Raw genomic sequence first — 23087 nt, 5'->3', positions numbered from 1 at the left:
TTGGTAACCATATTCAGTTACTGAATTTTTACTAAGTATCAAGCCCTTCTTTGTGCTGGGGAGATGATGATGAGTAAGACCTGTATGCTTCCTGCCCTTGAGTATCTCCTTCATCTTCTAGAAAACTCCTAAATTCGGCATCTCTGTCGGTCATTTCAAGTCAAGGTGAATTCACCTTATTTACCACGTGCCGTTTTCTTATATAGTATCTAATGCTCTAATGTCAGGTGGATACGGAAGAGATGCAAAAAGTAAAATAAATTCCTAGAGGTATCACTAATTGCAAAAATAAAGGGACATCACTTGCATATAGTTATAAGCCCCCCCCAGTCTCATTTTTTGTTAATCAATTAAAATACACATATTTTAATAACAATATAGCTGGAGCTTCTGGATAAATTTATCAACATTATAGGTCTCCAATAAATGCTAGCTGGACTTAATTCACTAAATCAGGCTGTACTGTGCCTAAGATATTACAGTTGAAATTCAAGGTAGCTCCATGTAAGGAAAGAAAACTGAGATATGTGACAAATCAGATCTCACGTTTAATACACTTCCTTGCAGAATTCATTAAATAAGAATTTTTTTTTTAGTCCAGATATTAGCAAACTCCAGTAAGAGCTAGACAGCAAATATTTGGGGGGCGGTATATGATACCTGTTATAACTATTCTGTTTTGCCACTGTAGCTTGAAAGCAACCATAGGCAACACTTAAATGAAGGGCCATAGCTATCATCAAATAAAACTTTATTTACAAAGATAAACAGCTGGCCAAATTTGTCCTGCTAGACATAGTTTGATGTCCCCCCACCCTATTCTAATTCTTTAGATTGTTCTTCCATGCCCCTAAATGCTTTCAAGCTGGTTTCAATGTGTAAAATAACACTTAATTCAGACCTTTCTTCCCTGCCTTAATTATCTATCATAGAAGTGAGACACCCAACACATCAGAAAACAATACTTCCTACCGTCTTAATCACTGAAGTGTGTGTTGTTCAAGTAAAGATCTGCTGTGGTAAACCCCTTGCAGTTAATTATTGAATTGGACATTAGCTGTCCTCATTATCTTTATACTCCAAATGATTGTCTTTTTTATTCATTTTTGCTTAAATTATATTTCTGTCTACATGTCTCTACTTAATTTTTCACGTATCACTGCCATAGTCAGAAAATTATTCACAATTTAGACAGTCACGTCTTCTATCATTAGATCAGAGCACCACATTTAATAGTTTTAGATTTCAAGTGGTTGTGACATCATATACACAGGTCTTAGTGAGTCAGATTGTTTTAACTTCCTTCATGTTGCATCCCATTCTACCACTTGTCATGACACATACCAGCACTAATTAGTAGATGAATGGGGTGTATCTGACCAACCAGAAAATTAAGACAAAAAATTCAAATCTAAAGATAAATTTTAAGAAGAATTATATACCATTTCTTAGCAATGTCCTTTGGAAAAAAATCATCAAAATAATTCAGATACCTGCATTTATTCTATATAATATCAACCTTACTTGAAATCAGGGATATCTTCTGTCACAACAAAGACAACTTGTCCATTTTAACTGAAATATATCTATTAATGTGGTTTGTTCCCAAAAAATGTGAATTGCATCTCTAGTACACTATTATTTTCACATGGTATGTATTTGTTCTAAAGTAGTCTTATTGGTGGAAACTGTATGAATACATATTGAGCATAGTGGTTAGTCATCGCTTTCAGCCCATAAGTATTTTTGTTGAAAAGAGGCCACCTAATTTCATATAGTTAATTATACCAAAAAATAATAATTGTCTAATTTAAGTTATATCAATTTTTCATTACAGATATCATATATATGATATAATATACCTAGATTAGACACCATTTATAATTGTAGCAATAACATTGATATCAATATCTTCAAATCATATACATTTGTAATGTTAATATTCAGTTAATGTAACAGAGCAAAATGGTCTTCATTGTAAACCTATCATTCAGAAAATGTTGATTCACTAATTCTATTAATAATGATGGACAGTGGGTTTTCTGCAGAGCTATCATTTTTTGGTATTTAATTACACACTCACACAATTAGAGGTATGGTTACAAAATATGACAAACATTCCACCTTCCCACCTAGTGGCCAAAAAAGCCTGTGCAGAGGCACTAGAAGTCTAACTTAGCAGTCAGTCACTCTGTTCAAATAGACCAGTGCCTGGGAGCAGAAGTAGCAGAGTGGACTCTGTTGTCAGCAGGGCATGCCAAAATGAAATGAGCCTGTGCCTCTAGCCCAGCTGCACAAGCACTCATTCTCCTTGTGAGCCACAGACAAGCAGGTAGCAATTCCGGCAGTCAATAGCAGGAAAATGTTTATTCAACTCAAAACTGAAAAACTTGAATTGACTAGGTTTTGACCACTATTACCGATTTTACCCTTCTATACCACAATTCTGTCCTGTGCAAAATCACTTTTAAGACTTTAGGTTTAATATATTCAAAATTCAGAAAAATTATCACTACCATCCTCATCACCAGATGATCAAAATTGTTGATGACGCCATGAACTGGGTTAAGTACTCGACAGTCTTTACCACATTTATAATTCTCACTATAGTGATAAGAAGGTAGATTGTCTCAAGTGTAGAGATAGTAAAATTAAGTAACTTAATCAGTATCACACATTATTGAGAATGGCTGTAATTTAGACCCAGACACTCTGACTATAAAGCCTAGACTCCAACTTTTGCTCAAAATGTGTCCCTTAAGTTTAACATTCAAAATCTGTAATGGTCCCAACAAGCCTCTGAAACACATCATTAAGAAGAATGAAGGGTCCCGAGAAAATGTCTCCTCCCTGGCCCACCTCTGGTACAGTTTCACAGTCAAAGGAAGGTGTCCAACAAGGAGAGATCATGTCACACACAACCTGCAAGACTGCCTTTGTTTTTACACTTTTTTAAAGTTCATTTATTTTGAGAGAGAAAAAACATGTGCACAAGCAGAAGAGGAGCAGAGAGAGAGGGAGAGGGAGAGAGAATCCCAAGCAGGCTCCTTGCCATCAGCCCAGAGCCCAACTCAGGGCTCAATCCCACAGACCTGAGACAAGATCAAGAGCTGCACACTTAACTGACTAAGCCACCCAGGCACCCTGAGACTGTCTTCTGAGCCAGGCATTCTGAGCTCCATTACCAATGACTTGAGAGTGTCTCTGGACAAGATGATGACCAGGATTAAGATTTGTAAGACTTGCAAGAGTTCATATTGTGTAGACCATAACAGAGGATGTTGACACTAGTTTGGAGAAGCAGAGGCAGCCACACAGCTCTGCATTTTAGAGAACAGTGGTTCTTACTCAAGATCTTTCCTTATTTCATCTGCAGACAGGGCAGATGGACCAAATTTCTACTCTATGGAGCAGCAGACAGAAGTTAGCCCAATTTTTCCCGACCCTAAATCCATGATAGCACAGTACTTAGCAATGTATTAAGAAGCCCTACAGTTGCTAACTAGAAATGTAACTGTCACTGTTCATAAAGAAAAGAAAAAAATCTGGATGAAAAAAGTACAAAATGTAGAGTTGAACAGCTGTGACTTTTGTACAAATGTGGTTTTTTTCTCCTCTTTTGTGAAATTATGTCTTCTGGGTACATTTTGGTTTCAATGGCAGTTACACAATTTGCTTAACTAGCTAGTCCAGAAGACACAATTTCCTGGAACAGCTTTCAGGCAAAGCTGCCTCCTCTGGCACAGATGGAGAAGCAAACCATATAACCACAGTTAAAATGATAGTGAGGACTGACAATTGTGATTTTCATGTAAAGGTTTTATAAGTTTTTCGTGTGATGTCACACGTCTGCTACTATAAAATGTTACTTGTACACCATTCCAGAAAGTCTGAAAGATACTGCATAATGCCCTCAATGTAACATTAAATGTAAAAGGAAAATCACATTCATTTCATGGTTAATGATGAGTATTCGTCATGATGTTGCAAGTTGGAAAGCAGTTAGAGAAGATTTTAACTAAATACCATATCTTAAGAATAGTTCCCTCCTTCATGCCTTTGAGTAGTTTTCTAAATTTTCCAAGAAAAAACTTCCCAACCTTAGAATGTTTTGAACGGCATGAAGGTAAAACATTTCCAATAGGAAATAAACAGATAAGAGTACCCTTTTAAAATCTTGTTTGTCCTTAGAGAATTTTTTCCCTATACTGAAAGTTACTTTTTCAAACTTTCAGTTTTTTTCCGTCAATTGTCAAACACTGGCAAAGTTATCTTGATGCTATTTAAATAGCTGTTTAACAAAGAAGTCCTTTCCCCAGCTTACAAATGTATGTAATACAAGATGCTAAACTGAAGTGCCATTCTTGGTGAACTTGCTCAGTGATGTTCTCTGTTATGGTGAACTCCAAATCCTGTAAGTAGCATTTGGTCATATCAATTACTATCAGTTAGTAGCCAAGAGCATGGGCCACAGAGTTTCACAGTATGCCAGTCCTGCAGCTTCCCAGCTGGGAGATGTTCAGTAGACACATTATGGAGTAGGAGGACCAAGAAGGAGAGAAGGAGAGGGAAGGGAGAGAGGAGAGGAGAGGAAGACCTTTAATTGTGCGATTACCACATGCCAAGTGATATTCAATGTGCTTTACATATACTACCTCATTTACTCCCCTCTCTCTCTCTGTCTGTCTCTCTCTCTCTCTCTCTCTCTCTCTGTCTCTCTCTCTATCACACACACACACACACACACACACACACACACACCTCTGTGAAGTATGTATTATTACCCCACTTTAGAAAGAAACTGAAGGACAGATAGTTTTACAGGTGCTCAATAATAGAGCCAGAATTTGAACCTGGGTAGTCTCATGCCACAGTTGGTGCCTAAGAATTGACACGTATTGAGCAAGTGCTCAAAAAATGTGAATTATTTTTATTTTTGTGTATCCCAATAGCATGGATAAGGCTTCTCCTTATGGCATTACTTCTGCAACTCATTCATGATTACATTATACCCCCAAACATGAACGACTCTAAGGACAGTAATTTGATTTGTAAGGAAGATGTCACTTAATTTCATGATGAGAGAATGCCATGTAGAATAAAGAATGGTATTTCTTTAGAATTAGTGATCACTCTGTAAGCCCACTGAAATCATAAAGCAAGGACTGCAGAGTACAATGCTTCTGTGGCTTCCAAACGGGTGGAGGTTTCAGAGTAATTCCTGAGGACATTATTTTGGTCATAATTAACTATCATACATGTCATCTTATATAGCTGGGGATTTGTGAAAGTAATAGTAGAAGTAGTAATGTGTAAGGCACTATTTTAACTTTTAATGTGCTTTCACATCCACCATCCCAAATAACAGTCACAACATTTACAAATGAGGGGACCGGTCCTCTGAGAACTTCACTGAGTTCTCCAAGGACATCTGTCCAGTTAGGCTGAAGCTTGATGAAGTCTGATGCCCCGTAGAGCAAAGAGAGACTGTTCAGTAAAGTAGCTATGTTTCTATACTAATACAAAATGTCTATACCTGACAAAATATTTTCTTATATTCATTAAACAAGCATAAATCAGCTCATTTCACAGCTCAACAAAAGGAGCAGGTATATTGAAATAAATATGAGGTACTCGATCTCTTCTGAACTACAAGCAGCTTTTTTGCTAAGTCAGCAACCTTATATTTTTACCTCTTTTGCTCTGAGCCAGACCTGTTTCTTCCTCTGTGGTGTCACTCCTTTCAGCCCAGAAGAAACAAGCAATCCAGTCTCATAAGTGAGGGATACCTTAGCTTCATGTACATAGTCTTTACATTTTACACTAGCATTTCCTTATATAAATTTATATATTTATATAAATGTATATTTATTTTTGAGAGAGAGAGGAAGCATGTGCACTTGCATAAGTGGGGCAGGGGCAGAGAAACAGGGAGAGAGAATCCCAAGCAAGCTCCATACTGTCAGCACAGAGCCTGACACAGGGCTTGATGTCACAAATCCATGAAGTCATGACCTGAGCCGAGATCAAGAGTTGAACACTTAACGGACTGAGCCACCCAGGCACCCCACATTAACATTTCTGACAGTATGTAATTGGCAATTCCTACGTACCTTCTCTGTACTATTCACTCATATTATAAAATTTCAACTGGCTACTAATTTACTTTCCTAACAGTGCAGTTCAACCACAGATCAGAAGAAAGGTTTATGGCTTCCTTTTACTCTTTATGCCAGGTTCCCTCAAATATTTTTAAAACTATTATCCTTTCAATCAAAGTGAATTCCCAGGTCGAATCTTTCTTCTTACGACTATCATCCAGTCAGGATCTGAATGCACAACTCTCATCCATCCCTTACCTGAGATCAAAGATAATCTGCCATGCTGTGAGGCCCTTCACCATTCCTGGTTCATTCTCATATGATCAAAGTGTGTTCTGTATTCTAGTTACCTTCTCCTCCCCTGAATGTCTTTTCAAATGAAGGAAAGAAAACTTGACTCTGGAATTAAAAACATTTTTATTAGAAACTGTTTGATTTCATAAACCACCTATTTAACAAACCTTTGGGTTCCAAATAAAGAATGTTTTGAATATCCAGAAGTTTAAATTGGTTTAATTGCAGATGGAATTTTACAAATAACAATGAATTATTCACCCTTGGCATCAGAGTTACATATAAATGTTTTTTAAAGACAAGTTTTACAATTCTAATGAATTATTTTCTTTGTCTTGAAGTCAGTAATAAAAGACAGAGGAGTTATTTCTCCAGCATCAACTTTCCTTTGAGAATATATTTATGAGTATATTCGTAAACATTTGGAGGGTTTTTTTTTTTTGTCTTTAGGCATTTTTTATGAATGTATCAAATTAAATTGGGCTCTTGTTTAGATGCTTCTGCAGAGGTTAAGCATAGACATATAGCCCAGTAGCACACCAGGTAGGACAGATCAGAGGAAATTGACATGGAGGCAGCAATGTGAGAGACACATTCCCTGAGCCCTCAGCATCCCAGAGAGAAAGGACAGGAGTGGTCAGAACTGGAAACGCCATGCAGTGTGCTCCCCAGGAAAGACCTTGCTTCCTCCTTCTCTGCCATTTTTATAGGACCATAAGAACTTAAAAATAGCCTTGTGATGACAGGGACGATAGTCTGCATTTGGAGGACCTTGAACAGCAGTTCAAGGCTGTTGGAGACAACCATTTGAGCTGGATGTGAGCTGTGTGGAGGGTATTATTCCTGTACCAAGAATACCTAGAGCCCTGTGGGAAGCCCTGCCCCTCCTGCTGGAGGAGGGGCTCCAGTCCAATGGGACTCAACGCAAGGCAACACAGGAGAAAGCTGCCACCATCTTACACTGGACATTCCCATTTGCTTCTTGTCAATGTTATATAACACTTAAAGAGATCACTGTTATTATTATTTTTTAATTTTTTAATGTTTATTTACTTTTGAGAGAGACATACAGAGAGAGAGAGCAGGGGAAGACAGAGAGAAAGGGAGGTATAGAATCTGAAGCAGGCTGCAGGCTCTGAGCTATCAGCACAGAGCCTGACATGGGGCTCAAACTCACGAACCATGAGACCATGACCTGAACTGAAATCAGATGTTTAACTAACTGACCAACCCAGATACCCCAAGATCATTGTTATTATTTCATAATTTGTAGAACAGTTAGCTTCTATAGTTTAGCTACTCTCTCTCTGGATTAAACATGCTAGGCTTCTTGTCAGTGAACTGCAGATATCGTCTTATAATACCAGTCCATATCATCACATACTTTGGAGTCCTATCTAAGACTGAGAGTAAGTTCTAAAGTTAGCACATAAAGTAAAAATTGCATGGAGTCAAAATTATCCTAAAAATTCCTCAGGATTGCAGCAAGTAGAAAACTAGCATACCTAAACAACACAACCATTTTTCCCCCAGTTTAGAAAATAATCCTTTCTGGAATTAAAGTACTTGCCTGGCATTTAGGCCTTTTAGATCACTTTTGTATTTTATTTTCTTTTGTTTAAATTTTATGTCTTTATTTTGAGAGACAGAGAGTGAGCAGGGGAGGAGCAGAGAGAGGGAGACCCAGAATTGGAGGCAGGCTCCAGGCTCTGAGCTGTCAGCACAGAGCCCGATGTGGGGCTCAAACTCACAGACTGTGAGATCATGACCTGAGCCAAAGTCGGACACTTAACCGACTGAGCCACCCAGGTGCCCCTGTATTTTATTTTAATGATTTTAACCATCTTATCACATAAGTGTTTTGGAAAGAAGGCTTCCAAAAAGGTTGGAATATTATAATAGAATCTCCTCACAAAGCTATGGAAAAAATTATAAATCCACTTCATATCTAAAGACATGAGATGGTGGCTACTGTTGTCATTAAAAGGGCAGAAAGATAAAGATAAGCTTATAAACAAAAAGTCCAGGTAAGAACTATTATCAAAGCTGAATACATTTGAAGGGAATGTCATTTTCCCCTTTTTTATGATGTTAAGCGATATTGTTAGACACTATTACTAGTTTTTAGCAGGTGGCTTTGTATTTAATTAGATAAAATGATATTAAAATAGATTCAGCTAATTATATAATAAAAACAGGTAGATTACAAAAATCTGTATTATAAAATTTCACATTTAAATTCAATCTAGCTATGAGATGAACTTCAAAATTGTCAAGGAAAAAAACACTCTACTCTGTGGCTTAGGAGGTCAGCCAGATCTACTACATACAGGCAAAAGAAAGTCAATTTGCTGTGATAAACCAGTGAAATTCGTTTGCACTAATGGAGTGTGGAAGAAACTCACCATTAGGTGTGTAGTTTCTGATAGCTTATTAAGCACCATTTGTTAAGTTTGTCATAATGGTAAGAAATTAGTTCAGATTTCCATTAAGTACAACACTCGTGTATGGAGGCTGACATGGTCCCCTCTTCCTGGTCTTACTTCCATTTCTTCTGTTTTAATTAGGTGGAAAAAATGTGAATATATTTTCACATAGATAAAATGATAGAAATTATTTTCTTTCCTTTTTTCTGTGATATTACTTAGTAGTTTAGTTTGTGACTTAATGTGTAAATACTTAGTAACTATTAGTCAACCCAGAAAAATAATATTAATAGCTAGCATCTATTAAGTTGGTACCTATACCTACTTGATAGGTAGTTGGTATTTTATGTAACTCACTGAATCATCACTGTAACACTTTATGTTATGTGTTATTATTCCTGTTTCGTGGACAGAGAAACTTCTAGAAGCCGAGGCCTCAAGCTATAAGAAGAGAATAGAATTATAGCCCAGGACAGGAATTTAGAGACTTTATGTTGTCCATATTTAAGATCTCTTTAACTCTCATACTCTAAATATAACAACAACATTAAAATCAATTTAAATTTCCATAATGTTCCATCTTTAAATACTTTCATACAGTTTATCTGTGTACTCCTCAAAACAGTCCCATGAGGTGAGTAGTATATTTACAGATGGGCCATTGCAGTTCAGAGGTATCAGGGGAGCTTCACAAAGGTAGTAAGTCGTGGGTGTAACCTTCAAGTATAGCTTAAACCCTGAATACTGATTTGCTGTCAAAAATAGGAGAGAATGACAACTCAGACTTATTGTAAGTGGCTTTCGCATTAGTGAAACTCCAGAGGTACACAGGAGATTGAGGGTAGCAGAGAGTGCAGGTGGCATCTCTCACCCCTGTTCTCTCTCATGAGTACATAACTCACAGGTACCTTTTATGTGTCAGGGAGAGAGCTGAGCAGTACTCTAGATTCCACCGTGTTACCATGTAAGGAATTTCCTGCTGAGTAAGTATCTCATTTTCATTTCTTATTGTATCACTGGACCTCAGCAAGACCTAACATGCCCTTATCAAAATTTGAGACAAGACATGCATATTTGTGTTATTATTGACTTCCTCATTCTCACTCACATACAGCCTTAACCTATTCGTAAATATTAATGCAGAATCATCTTATGATCAATATCATAATTGCCAGAGACATGCCTCATGTTCGACTCCCAGACTTCTAAGAGCAGAGCTCAAGAAAATTGAGTTAAGATTAAGCCTCAGGGAATCTGAAAGGCAATCCTTGAAGGAGACTCTTCTGGTTTAAAAACGGTGTTATGCGAAGCCAGGGCTCCTAGTTCCTCACCCATATTCTCATTACTATTTCATTTTTCAAAACGTACACACAGAGGCACACACACACACACACATTTTCTTACGAAACCTAAGTCCCCATTTCTATGTACATATTCTTTGGGTGCTCTAAAGAAACAAAATCATTTCATAATCAAAATAATGTGTGTTTTCAAAATTTTTGTCCTTTTTTCATCCATTTTACAACCTTGTGGTAATTTACAATACTGTAAAAGTTACCAATATCACAGTAAATTCTGGTGAAAAGAAATTGAGAATCACCTGATTAAAGTATATTAAAGATTACAAACATAGTTCATGGCTGTATATACGTGTTATGTCATTTGAAAAGTTAAGTGTATATTTGTGTCAGAATGACATAAATCAGTGTTGTTGGACTTGGCATTACACAGAGCTGGGTTTAATCATGCATGTGCCCTTTACTGTAGGGAGCTGCAGAAAATCATTTACCCTCTTTGAAGAGCACATGAATTAAAAGTATGGAGCCTGTTTAGCTGAGGGTTTGGCATATAGTATTTACTGAATTAATATTAGTTCCCACCTCTTTATCATTCACCATTCTCCCTTTATTTTCTCCTTTATTTACAAGGCTGACATTCATTCTTCAAACAATTGTTTTTCCCCAAATTCTGGCATCTATTTAATAATTTAAATCAGAACAGGAACTAAGTAACTTTAAAACTGCAAAATGGAATGCGCTTCTGAAATATTCAACATCACACCTTTCATCTTTATTTAGCAATTCAGAATGAAAAATATAAACTCAGCCCAACATGCGAGCCTAAATTTGCTTTCCTGGTATGTATTATGAAAAGGAACAAACGCGTTATGTGAAAATACATACCTCATTACAGCTACATGGAACTATCGTCTAATCTGTACAAAGCCTTCCTCTTCCAGCAATGGCATAATGTAAACATAGTCTGCTAATTATGTGAAATTTTGCAACAATATTTGTCCTCCAAAAAGCAACCTATTGAAAACGACAGTGGAGTAACTCATTTCCACCTTTCTTTGCTCTTAGTTCTGCTGAACCTTTATTCTCTATTCCCACTACTGTTTTCCCCCTATGCCTTTCTTACCAAGGTCCTTACCTTCTCAGAATGAGAGCCTCCTGCCCACACTCAGGCCCCATGGTATTGCAATAAAAGTTTTTGCCAAGTATCAAAATAAAAGTGTTTTTTGCTTGGTTCATTGGTTTTCTGGTTCCTCCTGCATTACTTTTCCAGCATGTAAAAGGAATAGCTATATATTTGATTTCCCCCTGGTCCAGGCAGTAATAAAGACCCAGTAGTCAAGCATAATACCTTTTAATATTTTTCTCACTATGGTTATTGTATCTGGAGATGTTTGGAGTTTTGGTAATACATGGAATTGGAATTATCTTCATGTCCTGTTGACTGTGAGAATCTGCCACAGTCCTGCCCCCAGTCTTGTCTACCCCCCCCCCTTATTAGCGCTCTTTCCCTGGCTTCCTCCTTTCCTGGATAATTGCCAAGATCAGTGATGTTGCCTGCATGATTCCTCACTATTCTGAGTGTCTCTGGCAATTCTCTGATCGTCCTTGGAGCCAGGCTCCAAAGTGTTCCTGTATGACAGGCTTTGTATGTCTGTCATTATATATGAGTGACGTATGCAGTTCCGCGGACTTAACACTATAGCGTGACTTCACATTTTAACAGCACATAATTTATTAATCAATAACAATCCAGTCCAATGCAGAGTATATCATAGGTCAGATTACTCTCATACCTCCCAGCACATGATAATGTTTAGTTCCCTGGATGGTGTTATTCTTCATAGTCCTGGAGAGCCTCTGACTCATACTCATAGCCCCAGGTGAGAACAATACCTACTACATTGGATGTGGCCAGTAAGTGATGCTGAAAGGATTGAGAATTCTAGGGAGCCTACAGCTTTCCAATTTGGTTGATATGGTAAAACTCACCATATGAGGAAAAAGGCACATCCTCCGTGATGGAGACTGAGAACTACAGCTATCCATTAGACTAAAGTCATAATCAAAGTAGGGAAACGCTGACAAAACCAAGCCCGATACAATGACTTGGAACTGGTTTTCCAGTCTTTTAGCTTTCATCCTCTCTCTCTGCTTCTGGCTCTCACACCAGCCACAGGCAATCATGTGCATCTTTGTATTCACTAGCCTTTTACTCTAGCTAAGCAGAAGTGAATATTCCTAAACACCTTTGTGTCCATTACTCTCTTCCCAAAATGCTCCCTTTCCATCTGGCAAAATGCATTCTAAAACCTCCTCCAATGTCCCCTTTTTTGTGAGCCTTTCCCTGAAGCAGTAAGACTAAGTTGTCTTTTCTTCTCGTCCTAGTTTACCCAGGACTGTCCCAATTTTAAAACCGAAAGTCTCATGCCCTTGGAAATTCCCTAGTCCTAGGAACTGAAGTGGCTGGTCACCTGACATGTTTGTGTCCCCAGTGCCTCACACAATGATAAATTAATGAACTTATATATGAGACTTGAAGGACAGAGCCATTCAGTCATTGTTGGCAGACACCAGTGGAAGAGGATGTATTAGTCTTGGCTCTTAATACAGAAAGATCCTGGAATAGCACAGTCTTCTAGTTTCCCTCTAGGTAAGCTCTATCTTACCTTTAAGTTTATAATTCACTTTTTTTGCTCAGTTGAGAAGCAAGTTTAGAAATACCTTTGATAATAGTATTGTACCCAGCAATAACATTTAAGAGAGATGTTTTTTTTTTTAATTTATAAATTTTTTTTAAATTTATTTCTAGGAGAGAGAGAGAGAGACAGCGTGAGCAGGGGAGGGTCAGAGAGAGAGGGAGTCACAGACTCTGAAACAGACTCCAGGTTCTGAGCTGGCAGTCAGCACAGAGCCCGACGCGGGGCTCGAACCCACGAACCATGAGATCATGACCCAAGCGAAAATCGGATGCTTAACCGACTAAGCCACCCAGGCGCCCCTTAAGAGAGATGTTTTATGGGAACAGGAGGAGATGAATAGAACACATTTTTAAATGCATGCCCAATGGGTCTGAAATTTTTGAAAATGAGTCTGTGTATCTGTACATCCTAGGGGCTTCATGACATGATTGACAATGCACATTGCTATTTCTGCTAGGAGTAAAATATCAAGTTTTCTGTGTAACTGGTAAGTAGTAATGGATAATTGATGAATGCCCCTTATATATAAAATAAACATTGCAGGTCAATGGCTTAACTCAGTAACTTAACACTACTGCTGGAGAAAGGTGGAGAGAGTTCATTTATCTGAAAATATATCCAGATTTGGTAAGTTCAGACTTATGGTAAATGGAGGACAAACTCCTCAGAGGTTCAGTCTAATATGTAAATACTCTTCTCAATCAGCTATGATTCTACCTCCCACCTGGACACTATATCCCCAGGTCAGACACCCTTTTGTCCAGGAAAAGCAGGAGCAAGTAATATGTGAATAACTCACTCTTCCCATCCTCATTGACAGAGCAAACTCACTTTACCCTCAAGTACAGTAAGGCATAATGAATGGACATTTATAAAAAGAAAATTGTCACTTAAGTGTTAGAATTGGGAAGAAATCTTTCCAGAGGTGGGATTCAATTATTCTGTTAAAAGAAATGCTCCAAGTAAAAGAGACTTGATTCTTCCATTTATCTAAAGCTCCTATTTTAAAACAAAATATACTTAAAACATTTGTCTTTAGACTAGTACTTTTAAAATTTAGCTTTTCAAAGCTCTGTAAGGCATACTTTGTATAAGTCAGCCCTACTTTATAATTCTTTCTGTTTCTGTGTTTTATCTCTCATACTAGACTACATGTCTAATTGATTGTTACCCCTCCCTGCACCTTCTTCCATAGTGCTGAGCAAAGTATTTGAGAAACAAACATTTGATGAGTCATGATAGCATTTACTGACTACTTACATCCAGGTACTGGTCTGAAGTGATTTATTCACTTAAATTCATTTAATATGCACAACTCTATGAAGTGGGTATTACTTTTATCCCAGCTCTATGCATAAAAAATTCTGAAGCACAAAAAGAGTAAATGATATCTCCAAGGTCACACACCTAGGATGTGGTGGAGCTTGAATGGGAATGCCAGCAACGTGTCTATAGTGACCAAGCAGTTATTATACTGCTTTTCCTTCTGGGAAGAGGGTTGGCCCCAGGATCTCCCCATAGGGTTATTATCCTCTCTTAGTTTCCAAGGCATGAAGTATTTTTTACTACTTAAAATTTCATAGTAGAGAAAATTTTATGGAGTCTTTTCAAGGCTTGTTTAAAAATGAATAAAGTATGCATAGGGAGGGTACAATGTATGTGTTTGCCAATGTAGCTACACTCTAGGGGTTCAGATGTGAGGAGGTAATATGCAGACTTTTTTGACCACCAAGAAGCATGGGGATCAGAAAGGGGATAACAGAAAACCTAGGGAATTCCAAGGAACCAGGAGATTCACACTCTGATTCCATTCAGGAATTATTCTACTTAAAAAAATGCTCCAAGTGAAAAAGATTTTGGGAAGCCCCCATAGGAGCAAGATTACAGAGAAGGAATGATATACTGAGTTGCAACCATGAATCCCAAACCAGTCTTCTCACACTCAGTGCTGAGTGGCTGCCTTCATGGGCTCCCTCATTTTGTCCCTAACACAGTGCTTTTCTGTATGAGCACATTTCTAGAGTAACACAAGGTAGCAGCTGCTAGTGATGTCTTCACCCAAAGGCAGGTTGGTTATATACATAATCTGGCCCTAAACTTCACATAAAGTTCTGTCATGAGGAATATTTTACAGGAGAATTAAACTGGCAACCAATGATATCTATCACCTTTCATGGATGCCTGCCTCCTATCCATGAACTTACTCAACAAATATTTATTGAGCACTAGTTATTTGTAATTACCTTAAAATAATTAGCGTAGCCACCTTGACCACCTTGCAAATATTTCAATTGTGGTACAATCTCCACTTGAAAGCTATTCTCTTCTCTGTCTCACATCAACCCAAAGGTTCATTTCTAAACTGTCAACTTTAGTCAAGATGGTGGGAGAGTAGCCATTGAGTACAGTGGATGTCTTTTGTGACTATGATTGTGAACTAATCTCCAAAAACCCAGGAGAAACAAGGTGGGGCATGAAGAGGCTGGAATATGGAGGCAGCACTGGTAGTGGGGGTCATATGATGGCCATGATGACCCTCAGTTGACCTGTCCTGTGTGTACTGATGGGCTTAGGATGTCCAACTTTACTCTTGTTTCTTCCATGCCCTCAGTGAAGGAGGTAGCAGTCAAATAAGACACTGGCCTGGGACTACTTTGGATAGCCTCTCATCCAATTGGCTACAAATATTTTTCCCCCTCTGTGCATGTTGTGAAACTTCTGACTTCTGGAGCCAAAGTAGCATTTCCTAGTACTCTGTAAGGCCACATAGAGAAAAAGAGACTTCCACACAAATCTTTTCAGGCAAGAAATCCCTTATTCAACTACCTTTTCACACCTTCTCAGCTTCTACCTCCAGAGGAGATTGCAACCCTAGTTGCACACTACTGTTACTTGGGAAGTTTTTGTTTTTGTTTTTGTTTTTAAATGTCAATGCCTGTAGCTCATTCTGAGATTAAGGTTCAGTTGATTTGGGATGGGCTTGAGTCTTCTCTCTTCGTGTTTTTGTTGGTTTGCTTGTTTTTAAGCTCTTCAGGTTCATTCAGAACTACAAATCACTGCCACAGATGGACTTATTTTAAGTCTCCATTCCATAGTGAAAGGAGGGAATTAGGCTGAAAACGAGTGAGCACAAAGACAAAGAAGAATTTCATCCTTGAACATCCTTGAATTTCATTCTTGAATCCTGATCCCTTCCCCAACCCAATATGGAATCATCTCAAATCACTAGTTCTTGTGAAGGGAAAACGGGGTTGTGAGGTTATACCCACTTCAGAATATGGCTTTCATTCACTTAGCTGGCAACACCTAAAGATTCTCTTATCTCTTAGTAAAATGACAATAGACTAGATATAATTAAAGGGCAAGAACTCTTGGTAGCAGCCCGGGTTCCTGGTCTATGTGGAAGCAAGATGAAATAGCTAGCAATGACCTTGCAGAGCCTAAAGAATGAGAAGGATGGTGGCATTTGTCATTCACATCCTTTGTGCACATTGTAAGACCCCCAAATCCTGGCTAAAAGGACTTGAAACTATTCATTTTGAAAGCACGAGAAAGACAAAGCTTTCTAATTCAGCTACCATCATATTTCTTTGTGATAGGCCTTTTCAAGCTTGGGAGCATTTTAACTTTTAAATGAATGACTTCATTTATGATGTGAATGTTCTGCAGCAATTAGTTCAGGATACTAAAGCCATACCCAGCTTCCACTATTTGTGGGGCACAAGGCATGCCAGACTGGTTCATTGATATTTTCATTCTCTGTGAACTCTAGAAATTCACTTTGATGGTGAAGGGAGCATTTTCAAAATAGTGTCCATAAGGTAGGTGGCTACATATTGATTTTTCTAAATAATCACATGCAGGTGGCAGTTGGGGGAACCCAACTGTATATAGGAATATATCCCAGAATGCTCTTATAATGTATTTTCTGAGGATAAATTTACTCGTATGATGAACAGTGACCTCGCAGAACAGAAATAGAACAGACAGGAAATGAAGAAAGCTGATACTTCAGTACACATCAAAGATGTTTCTTGGTTTGTCAAAATTACTAATATATATTAGTAAACAAGTCTTAACACACACACTCATCATTTAGTTATTTAATAAAAAAATAACGTCTTTCACTGCATCCAGTGCTGAGCATAAAAAAGCTGGACACATGGAACCTGTACAGATGTGCACAATTGGGATGCAGGCAAAGGCCACTGAGCCCCCATGGGCAGGGGTGGGGGCTGCCAGAGGATGCTGCCTTTCCCCGCCCCCACCCACCTGTCCCTTGTCCCTTGTTTTCGTTTAGCTCCTCTGGTTCTGTTTGCTCACTGGCTGCTGTGTTCATCCCAGAGGATTCCCCACAAGTGGGGCCTTTTCCTTTCAACCTTTGGGACACTGGGTGTCTGCACCCTGCCCCAGGGCACCGTCTCCTGCCTGAGCCCACACACCAGAACCTGGCTAGGAGCATGCCCTTGGCCTCTCTTTGTGTTGCCAATTTATTAACAACCAATAAACCATTTGAATGGAGTCTACTAAAGAACTGTATTTTTAAAAAAAATAGGGAAGGAAATAAACATGAAATTCCATTCTTAAACTACAGTATGATATGGTTATGATAGTTCATGAAATTCATTATTGTGAAACTATCATTTAGGATATGGTATATCATATCACGAAAACCTCTTTAATCCAAGACCTAGAAAACAGTAACAGGAATACTATGTCCTCTGAACATCTTGGGTTTAACTTGAATACTCTGAAGAATATAACCATATTCTCTCTCCCATGGAATTACCAGCCTGAATGCTCAAAGCTCATTTGTAACATAACGCTAGTAAACAAGCAGGATCCTGTATTATCAAGTTTGTCTATGGATCTTCTATCTGGATTCAACTAATGTCAGCCTGATTTTCTTTCCTTTCTGTTGTCTTTGTGGCTTAAAAGTACCCCCAAATCCTCTTAATGACGAGACAGGTTATAAGAAAAGAAAGAAAGAAGCTGGGACAAAAGAATTCTGTTCAAGGTTTTATGAGAGCCAAGAAGAGTGTAACACAGGTTGGCAGTGTTGTTAGGGGAGGCTAGGAAAGGAGTTAAAGCACAGATGAGAGAAGCATCGTGATGATAATGACCCTGACAACAGCACTTAATTATAATAGGGATAAAGAATAGCTAGACCTTGAAGGATAAACAATAAATAAGACCTCACAATTGTGGGGTTCTTCCTATATATCTATGCTTTGCAATCCTTATTTCTCTGATCTTCACAGCAATTCCAAGAAGCAGATAGTAATGTCCCCATTTTACAAACGAGAATATTGGTGCCTCTGGAGTTTAGGAATTTGTCCAAGACACCATCTCACACCCAGGTGGTCTTGCTTCAAGTGCTGCAGTATGATACACTGAATCTCACATGAAAAGATAAGAACACTGGCCTAGTGTTGTCAGTGAGAGAGTAGCTCCAAGTGTGCCCAAAGCAAAAGGGGCATGTGGTGACGCGGCCAAAGGTGACGTTACAGAGATAAGGAAGGGCAAAGTCGGGAATGATATTTTTTTGGGTAATAGGAAGATTCCAGGGGATTTTATTTTTTTCCTCTTCTTTTTTTTTTTTTCATAGTTTATTGTCAAGTTGGTTTCCATATAACACCCAGTGCTCATCCCAACAAGTGCCCTTCTTCATGCCCATCACTTCCCTTCCCCTGTACCCCACCCCCATCAGCCCTCAGTTTGTTCTCAGCATTCAAGAGTCTCTCATGGTTTGCCTCCCTCCCTCTCCCCAACTATTTTTCCCCTTCTCCTCCCCCATGGTCCTGCATTAAGTTTCTCCTAATCCTCCTATAAGTGAAAGCATATGGTATCTGTCTTTCTCTGCCTGACTTCTTCCACTCAGCATAACACCCTCAAGTTCTATCCATGTTGCTACACATGGCCAGATTTCATTCTTTCTCATTGCCATGTAGTATTCCATTGTATAGATAAACCACATCTTCTTGATCCATTCGTCTGTTGATGGACACTTAGGCTCTTTCCATGTTTTGGCTAGTGTTGAGAGTGCTTCTATGAACATTGGGGTACATGGACCCCTGTGCATCAACACTCGTGTATCCCTTGGGTAAATTCCTAGCAGTGCTATTGCTGGGTCATAGGGGAGTTCTATTGTTAATTTTTTGAGGAACCTTCACACTGTTTTCCAGAGGGGCTGCACCAGTTCACATTCTCACCAACAGTGTAGGAGGTTGCCCATTTCTCCACATCTTCGCCAACATCTAGAGTCTCCTGATTTGTTCATTTTAGCCACTCTGACTGGCGTGAGGTGTATCTCAGTGTGGTTTTGATTTTTATTTCCCTGATGAGGAGGGACACTGAGCGTCGTTTCATGTGTCTGTTGGCCATCTGGATGTCCTCTTTAGAGAAGTGTCTGTTCATGTCTTCTGCCCATTTCTTCACTGGATTGTTTGTTTTTCGGGTGTGGAGTTTGGTGAGTTCCTTATGGATTCTGGATACTAGCCCTTTATCTGATATGTCATTTGCAACTCTCTTTTCCCATTCCGTCGGTTGCCTATTAGTTTTATGGATTGTTTCCTTTGCTGTGCAGAAGATTTTCATCTTGATGAGGTTCCAATAGTTTACTTTTGCTCTTGATTCTCAGGGGATTTTAATAAGAGGGGTCATGAAAGTGGAGAAGATGGAAGACAAACCTCAAACTCTAAACCTCCTGCAATGGAGTGGAGGTGTCAAAGTTTCCAGGGCAAAGAAGCTCTGAAAGACCACATGCCATAGCTCACTACACGCCACAGATCATGGTGACTCCTTTGTGCACAAGAGCATTACAGCATTTCATCTAATTGAAAAGAATTTTACTTAAGGCAGATTTACTTTGAACTCTGTACTGGTGAGTTCTATTACCAAAGAACATTGCTATAAACCACCCTCTTCCTAAATAGCACCAGAAGCAATAGGAGAGAAAGGGCTTTTAAATCCCTCCCCCGCAATCCCATAAAGCCTTTCCTATGGACTCAGAATGCTGACAATGATGGTAAGGATAGGACTGGGTTGCTGGTGGCATGATGGTAAGAGCTGCTGCTAGTTATTGAACTGTCTGTGTTTGATCCCCTGCACCAGTACTCACTATTTCATTGAACCCTCACAACCTGCCCAGGAGGAAAGCAATATAATGTCCATACAACAGATGAAGATTTAATCACACAGCTAATCAAGCAGTGAAGCTAGATTTTGAATCCAGCACCAATTGACTCCAGAGACTGTGTGGCAGGCAGCTACCTTCCTCCCCACCCCCCACCCCATGGGGAAGTAATTAGATACTGCAGTAATCGTATCACATTTCTGACAACTGCTTTTCTGTCTTGATAGGAAGTATCTGATTAATAATAATGAAAAATTGGTTGTTGAGACTTCGCTTCTTTTACCTCCTTTTCTTTCTGATATGTACTTTTAGAAGACATAACGAGAGGAATCTGTGTATATGAGTGTGTGCGTGGGTGCACTTGCCAGTGTGAACTCATACATTGGAAAGAGAAAGTATGTAAGAATTGCAGTTTAGAACTAGGCATGGTCAGATCCCAGCCTTGCCACTTATTAGGCAGGAGATTTAGAACAAGTCATCCGACCTGCTGCATGTCAGTCTCATTGCCTTTAAAACACCAATGATTCAGATTCAAGACTATTACTTAACTACACTGAGAAAATGTATCTACTGTAGTTAGCACAGAGTTAAGTACTCAGACTTGTTCATTCCTCTTCTACCTTCTCTTTGGTCTTCAGGCTTATCATACCATAATCCTATTTCTGTTTGTACAAAGAATCAAAACTAATATATATGTTAGCCCTCTTATGGAGAGATTTATATCCTAGAGAAAGAGCTATGTGATGCTGCCATGAGGCAGAGTTGTTGATTCCTACCCTCTTCAAGGACAAGGAGCTCTAAATTTCATAGAAGAATTCACTAATCTGTAAGCAGACTATAAGGGATTCTTATACTAGAAGCCCTCGAGTTAGCTGACCACAGCTATGAATCTGATATCTGTGAGTTTATCATCTCATCATATCTAATGTAAATACTCTACGTTTGAGTGATCTAAGTATCAGCCCTCCTACAGGCATTTCTACAACTTCCATAAATATCTTTGGGAGTCTTTTCTTCTATATCCCAACCCTTCAATCCAGGTCTGTCTGAGTCTAAAAAGTATGGACGCTGGTTGCTAGTGATCAGTGAATTTAACTTATCTTATTAGATGTGGGGACTTAGCAAAGCTGAGATGATACTCTTTTCATCACCGTTTGTATACATTTCATTTGCTGACCATTTGTTTTATTTTTGTAATGTTTCTGAATGTTTATTTATTTTGAGAGGCAGAGCACAAGAGGGGAAAGGGCAGAGAGATAGAGAAAAGGAGCCAGAGAGTCCCAAGTAGGCTCCACCTTGTCAGCACAGAGCGCAATGTGAGGCTCAAACCCATGAACCATGAGATCATGACCTGAGCTGAAGTCAGATGCTTAACCAACTGAGCCACGCTAGCACCCCAGACCATTTGTTTTAATGGATCCAACTCATTTCAAACTAACACAAGTGGACCAGAAAGCAAGTGTACATTCTAGTTCCTTTGGCCGAATCATGAATGATTTAAATACGATAACATATTATCAAGCCATTGAGAACTCTGCTCTTGTCACAGAAATATGAGTTGTCCACAGGCCAGGCCCCAGCAGAGACTTGACCTCATGCCTGGTGCGACATTTGACTAATCACATAAGGTGTCTCTTAATCACCTGTTCTCCATAGAGCTATACATATGTTCTCTTAAATGACTTTGCCCCACTGTTTTCCTAATTTGAAGTTTTATTTTTCAGCCACATAAATAGAAGAACACAGTTTGAAAACCCTGTCCTGGAAGCAAAAAGGAAGCTACAGCAGCATAACATGCCCCACACAGAACTTGGAACAAAGCCCCTGCAGGCCCCAGGTTTCCGAGGTAAGTACCATGTCAATGTACAGTGTTTCAAAGGGGAGAATTATCTATCAAACTGCCCGCTCTTCAAATATGCCTTTAGCTTGGACTGTTTCAACTAATCGATGTGCTTTCCCCAAGCCCTCTATTAGCTTTAGCTGGGCGGTTGCTCTGTTTCTAAACTAATGCACTTAGCAACCATGGATTAAGTTAAAGCCTCCGGCAGTACCTTGCAGGAATTTACAGCATGTTGCCTGGTGGAGATTAATGGGTTTTGACAGTGGTACTGTGAACTGCAGATTCATAGAAACTCATAGGTTTGTCTTCAAAGACCATGCACAAAAATAAGGCTTGTTCTCCTTTGTGACAGTAGACGGCTCCTCATCGACATTACCTAGGCCCAAACCTGCCCGCCCCCACGCTGTTCGGGAGAGGTCACGCAGTGTGAATGACTTGTCTTACTGTCTGCGAGACCGCACAGGGAGACCCTTGCCCTTCGGTATGTCCGGGGCTGCTCACTGCACTTAACTACACCTTGGAGCCACGTAGTGGGATGGTTGCTGCACAAACTTTTCACATCTTGTGGGCTCTTGCTCATAAATGAAGCACGAACACCTTACCACTTCTGTACAATCACAATGAATGTAAAGGTCTCACGAAAACTTCTGTCCAATTGTAAATGTTACATTTATAAAGGAAACGTAGATGGCAAAGCTATATACATGTTTCATTCGCATTTTAAAGAAGAGAGATGTAAAATAAACTTAAATGTAAAATAGAGAATTGTTTAATATTTTAATATTTAATATGTGATGTGTAAATACATAAAGTAAAATTCCCATATGATGACTTATTATATCTAGTACATATCACTCAAAATGTAACAACAGCAAAAGCACCAAAATACTTAGCTAAGTTACTATTAACAGTGTGACTGTTATAAATATCAAATCATATCACCCAAAGTGGGTGTGTATGTACCTATATATATACAGACACACACATACACACACATATATATACACACACATACCTGATTGAGATGGCATTTAAGGCAGATATTAATTCTGTTTCCCAGCAGGACTGTTATTTTTTAAGCATTTAATATGCTTAGGAATATACTGATTACAGATCATAGCTGGAAAAGCATATTCTATAACAATTCTATCTAGGTGGTAAAACCTAGATAAGTGGGGGCAAGTTTTGTTCAGATTATTTAGGTATATGATTTGAATGAATCAACAATATTGTAACAAAATGTGTTACCTTTACATTCATAATTATATATAGAAATATCAGCTTGCCTTTTGCT

General features: G+C 38.8%; 1 protein-coding gene across 1 annotated transcript in view; it reads left to right on the top strand.

Moving 5' to 3' along the window:
• MAGI2 (membrane associated guanylate kinase, WW and PDZ domain containing 2) overlaps window positions 1-23087 on the top strand; it is a 1134938-nt gene that overhangs the window by 793597 nt on the left and 318254 nt on the right. The window contains exon 8 of the mRNA XM_039239084.1: window positions 21678-21799. Within this exon, the coding sequence (XP_039095015.1) occupies window positions 21678-21799 (122 nt within the window). The remainder of the gene's footprint in view (window positions 1-21677; window positions 21800-23087) is intronic.

This window comes from Hyaena hyaena, unplaced genomic scaffold (genome assembly GCF_003009895.1).
Source record: "Hyaena hyaena isolate Hyena2069 unplaced genomic scaffold, ASM300989v1 scaffold_152, whole genome shotgun sequence".
NCBI classification, from domain to species: Eukaryota; Metazoa; Chordata; class Mammalia; order Carnivora; family Hyaenidae; genus Hyaena; species Hyaena hyaena.
The sequence above is the reverse complement of the archived record's forward strand: the minus strand, read 5'-3'. Positions and strand labels throughout refer to the sequence as shown.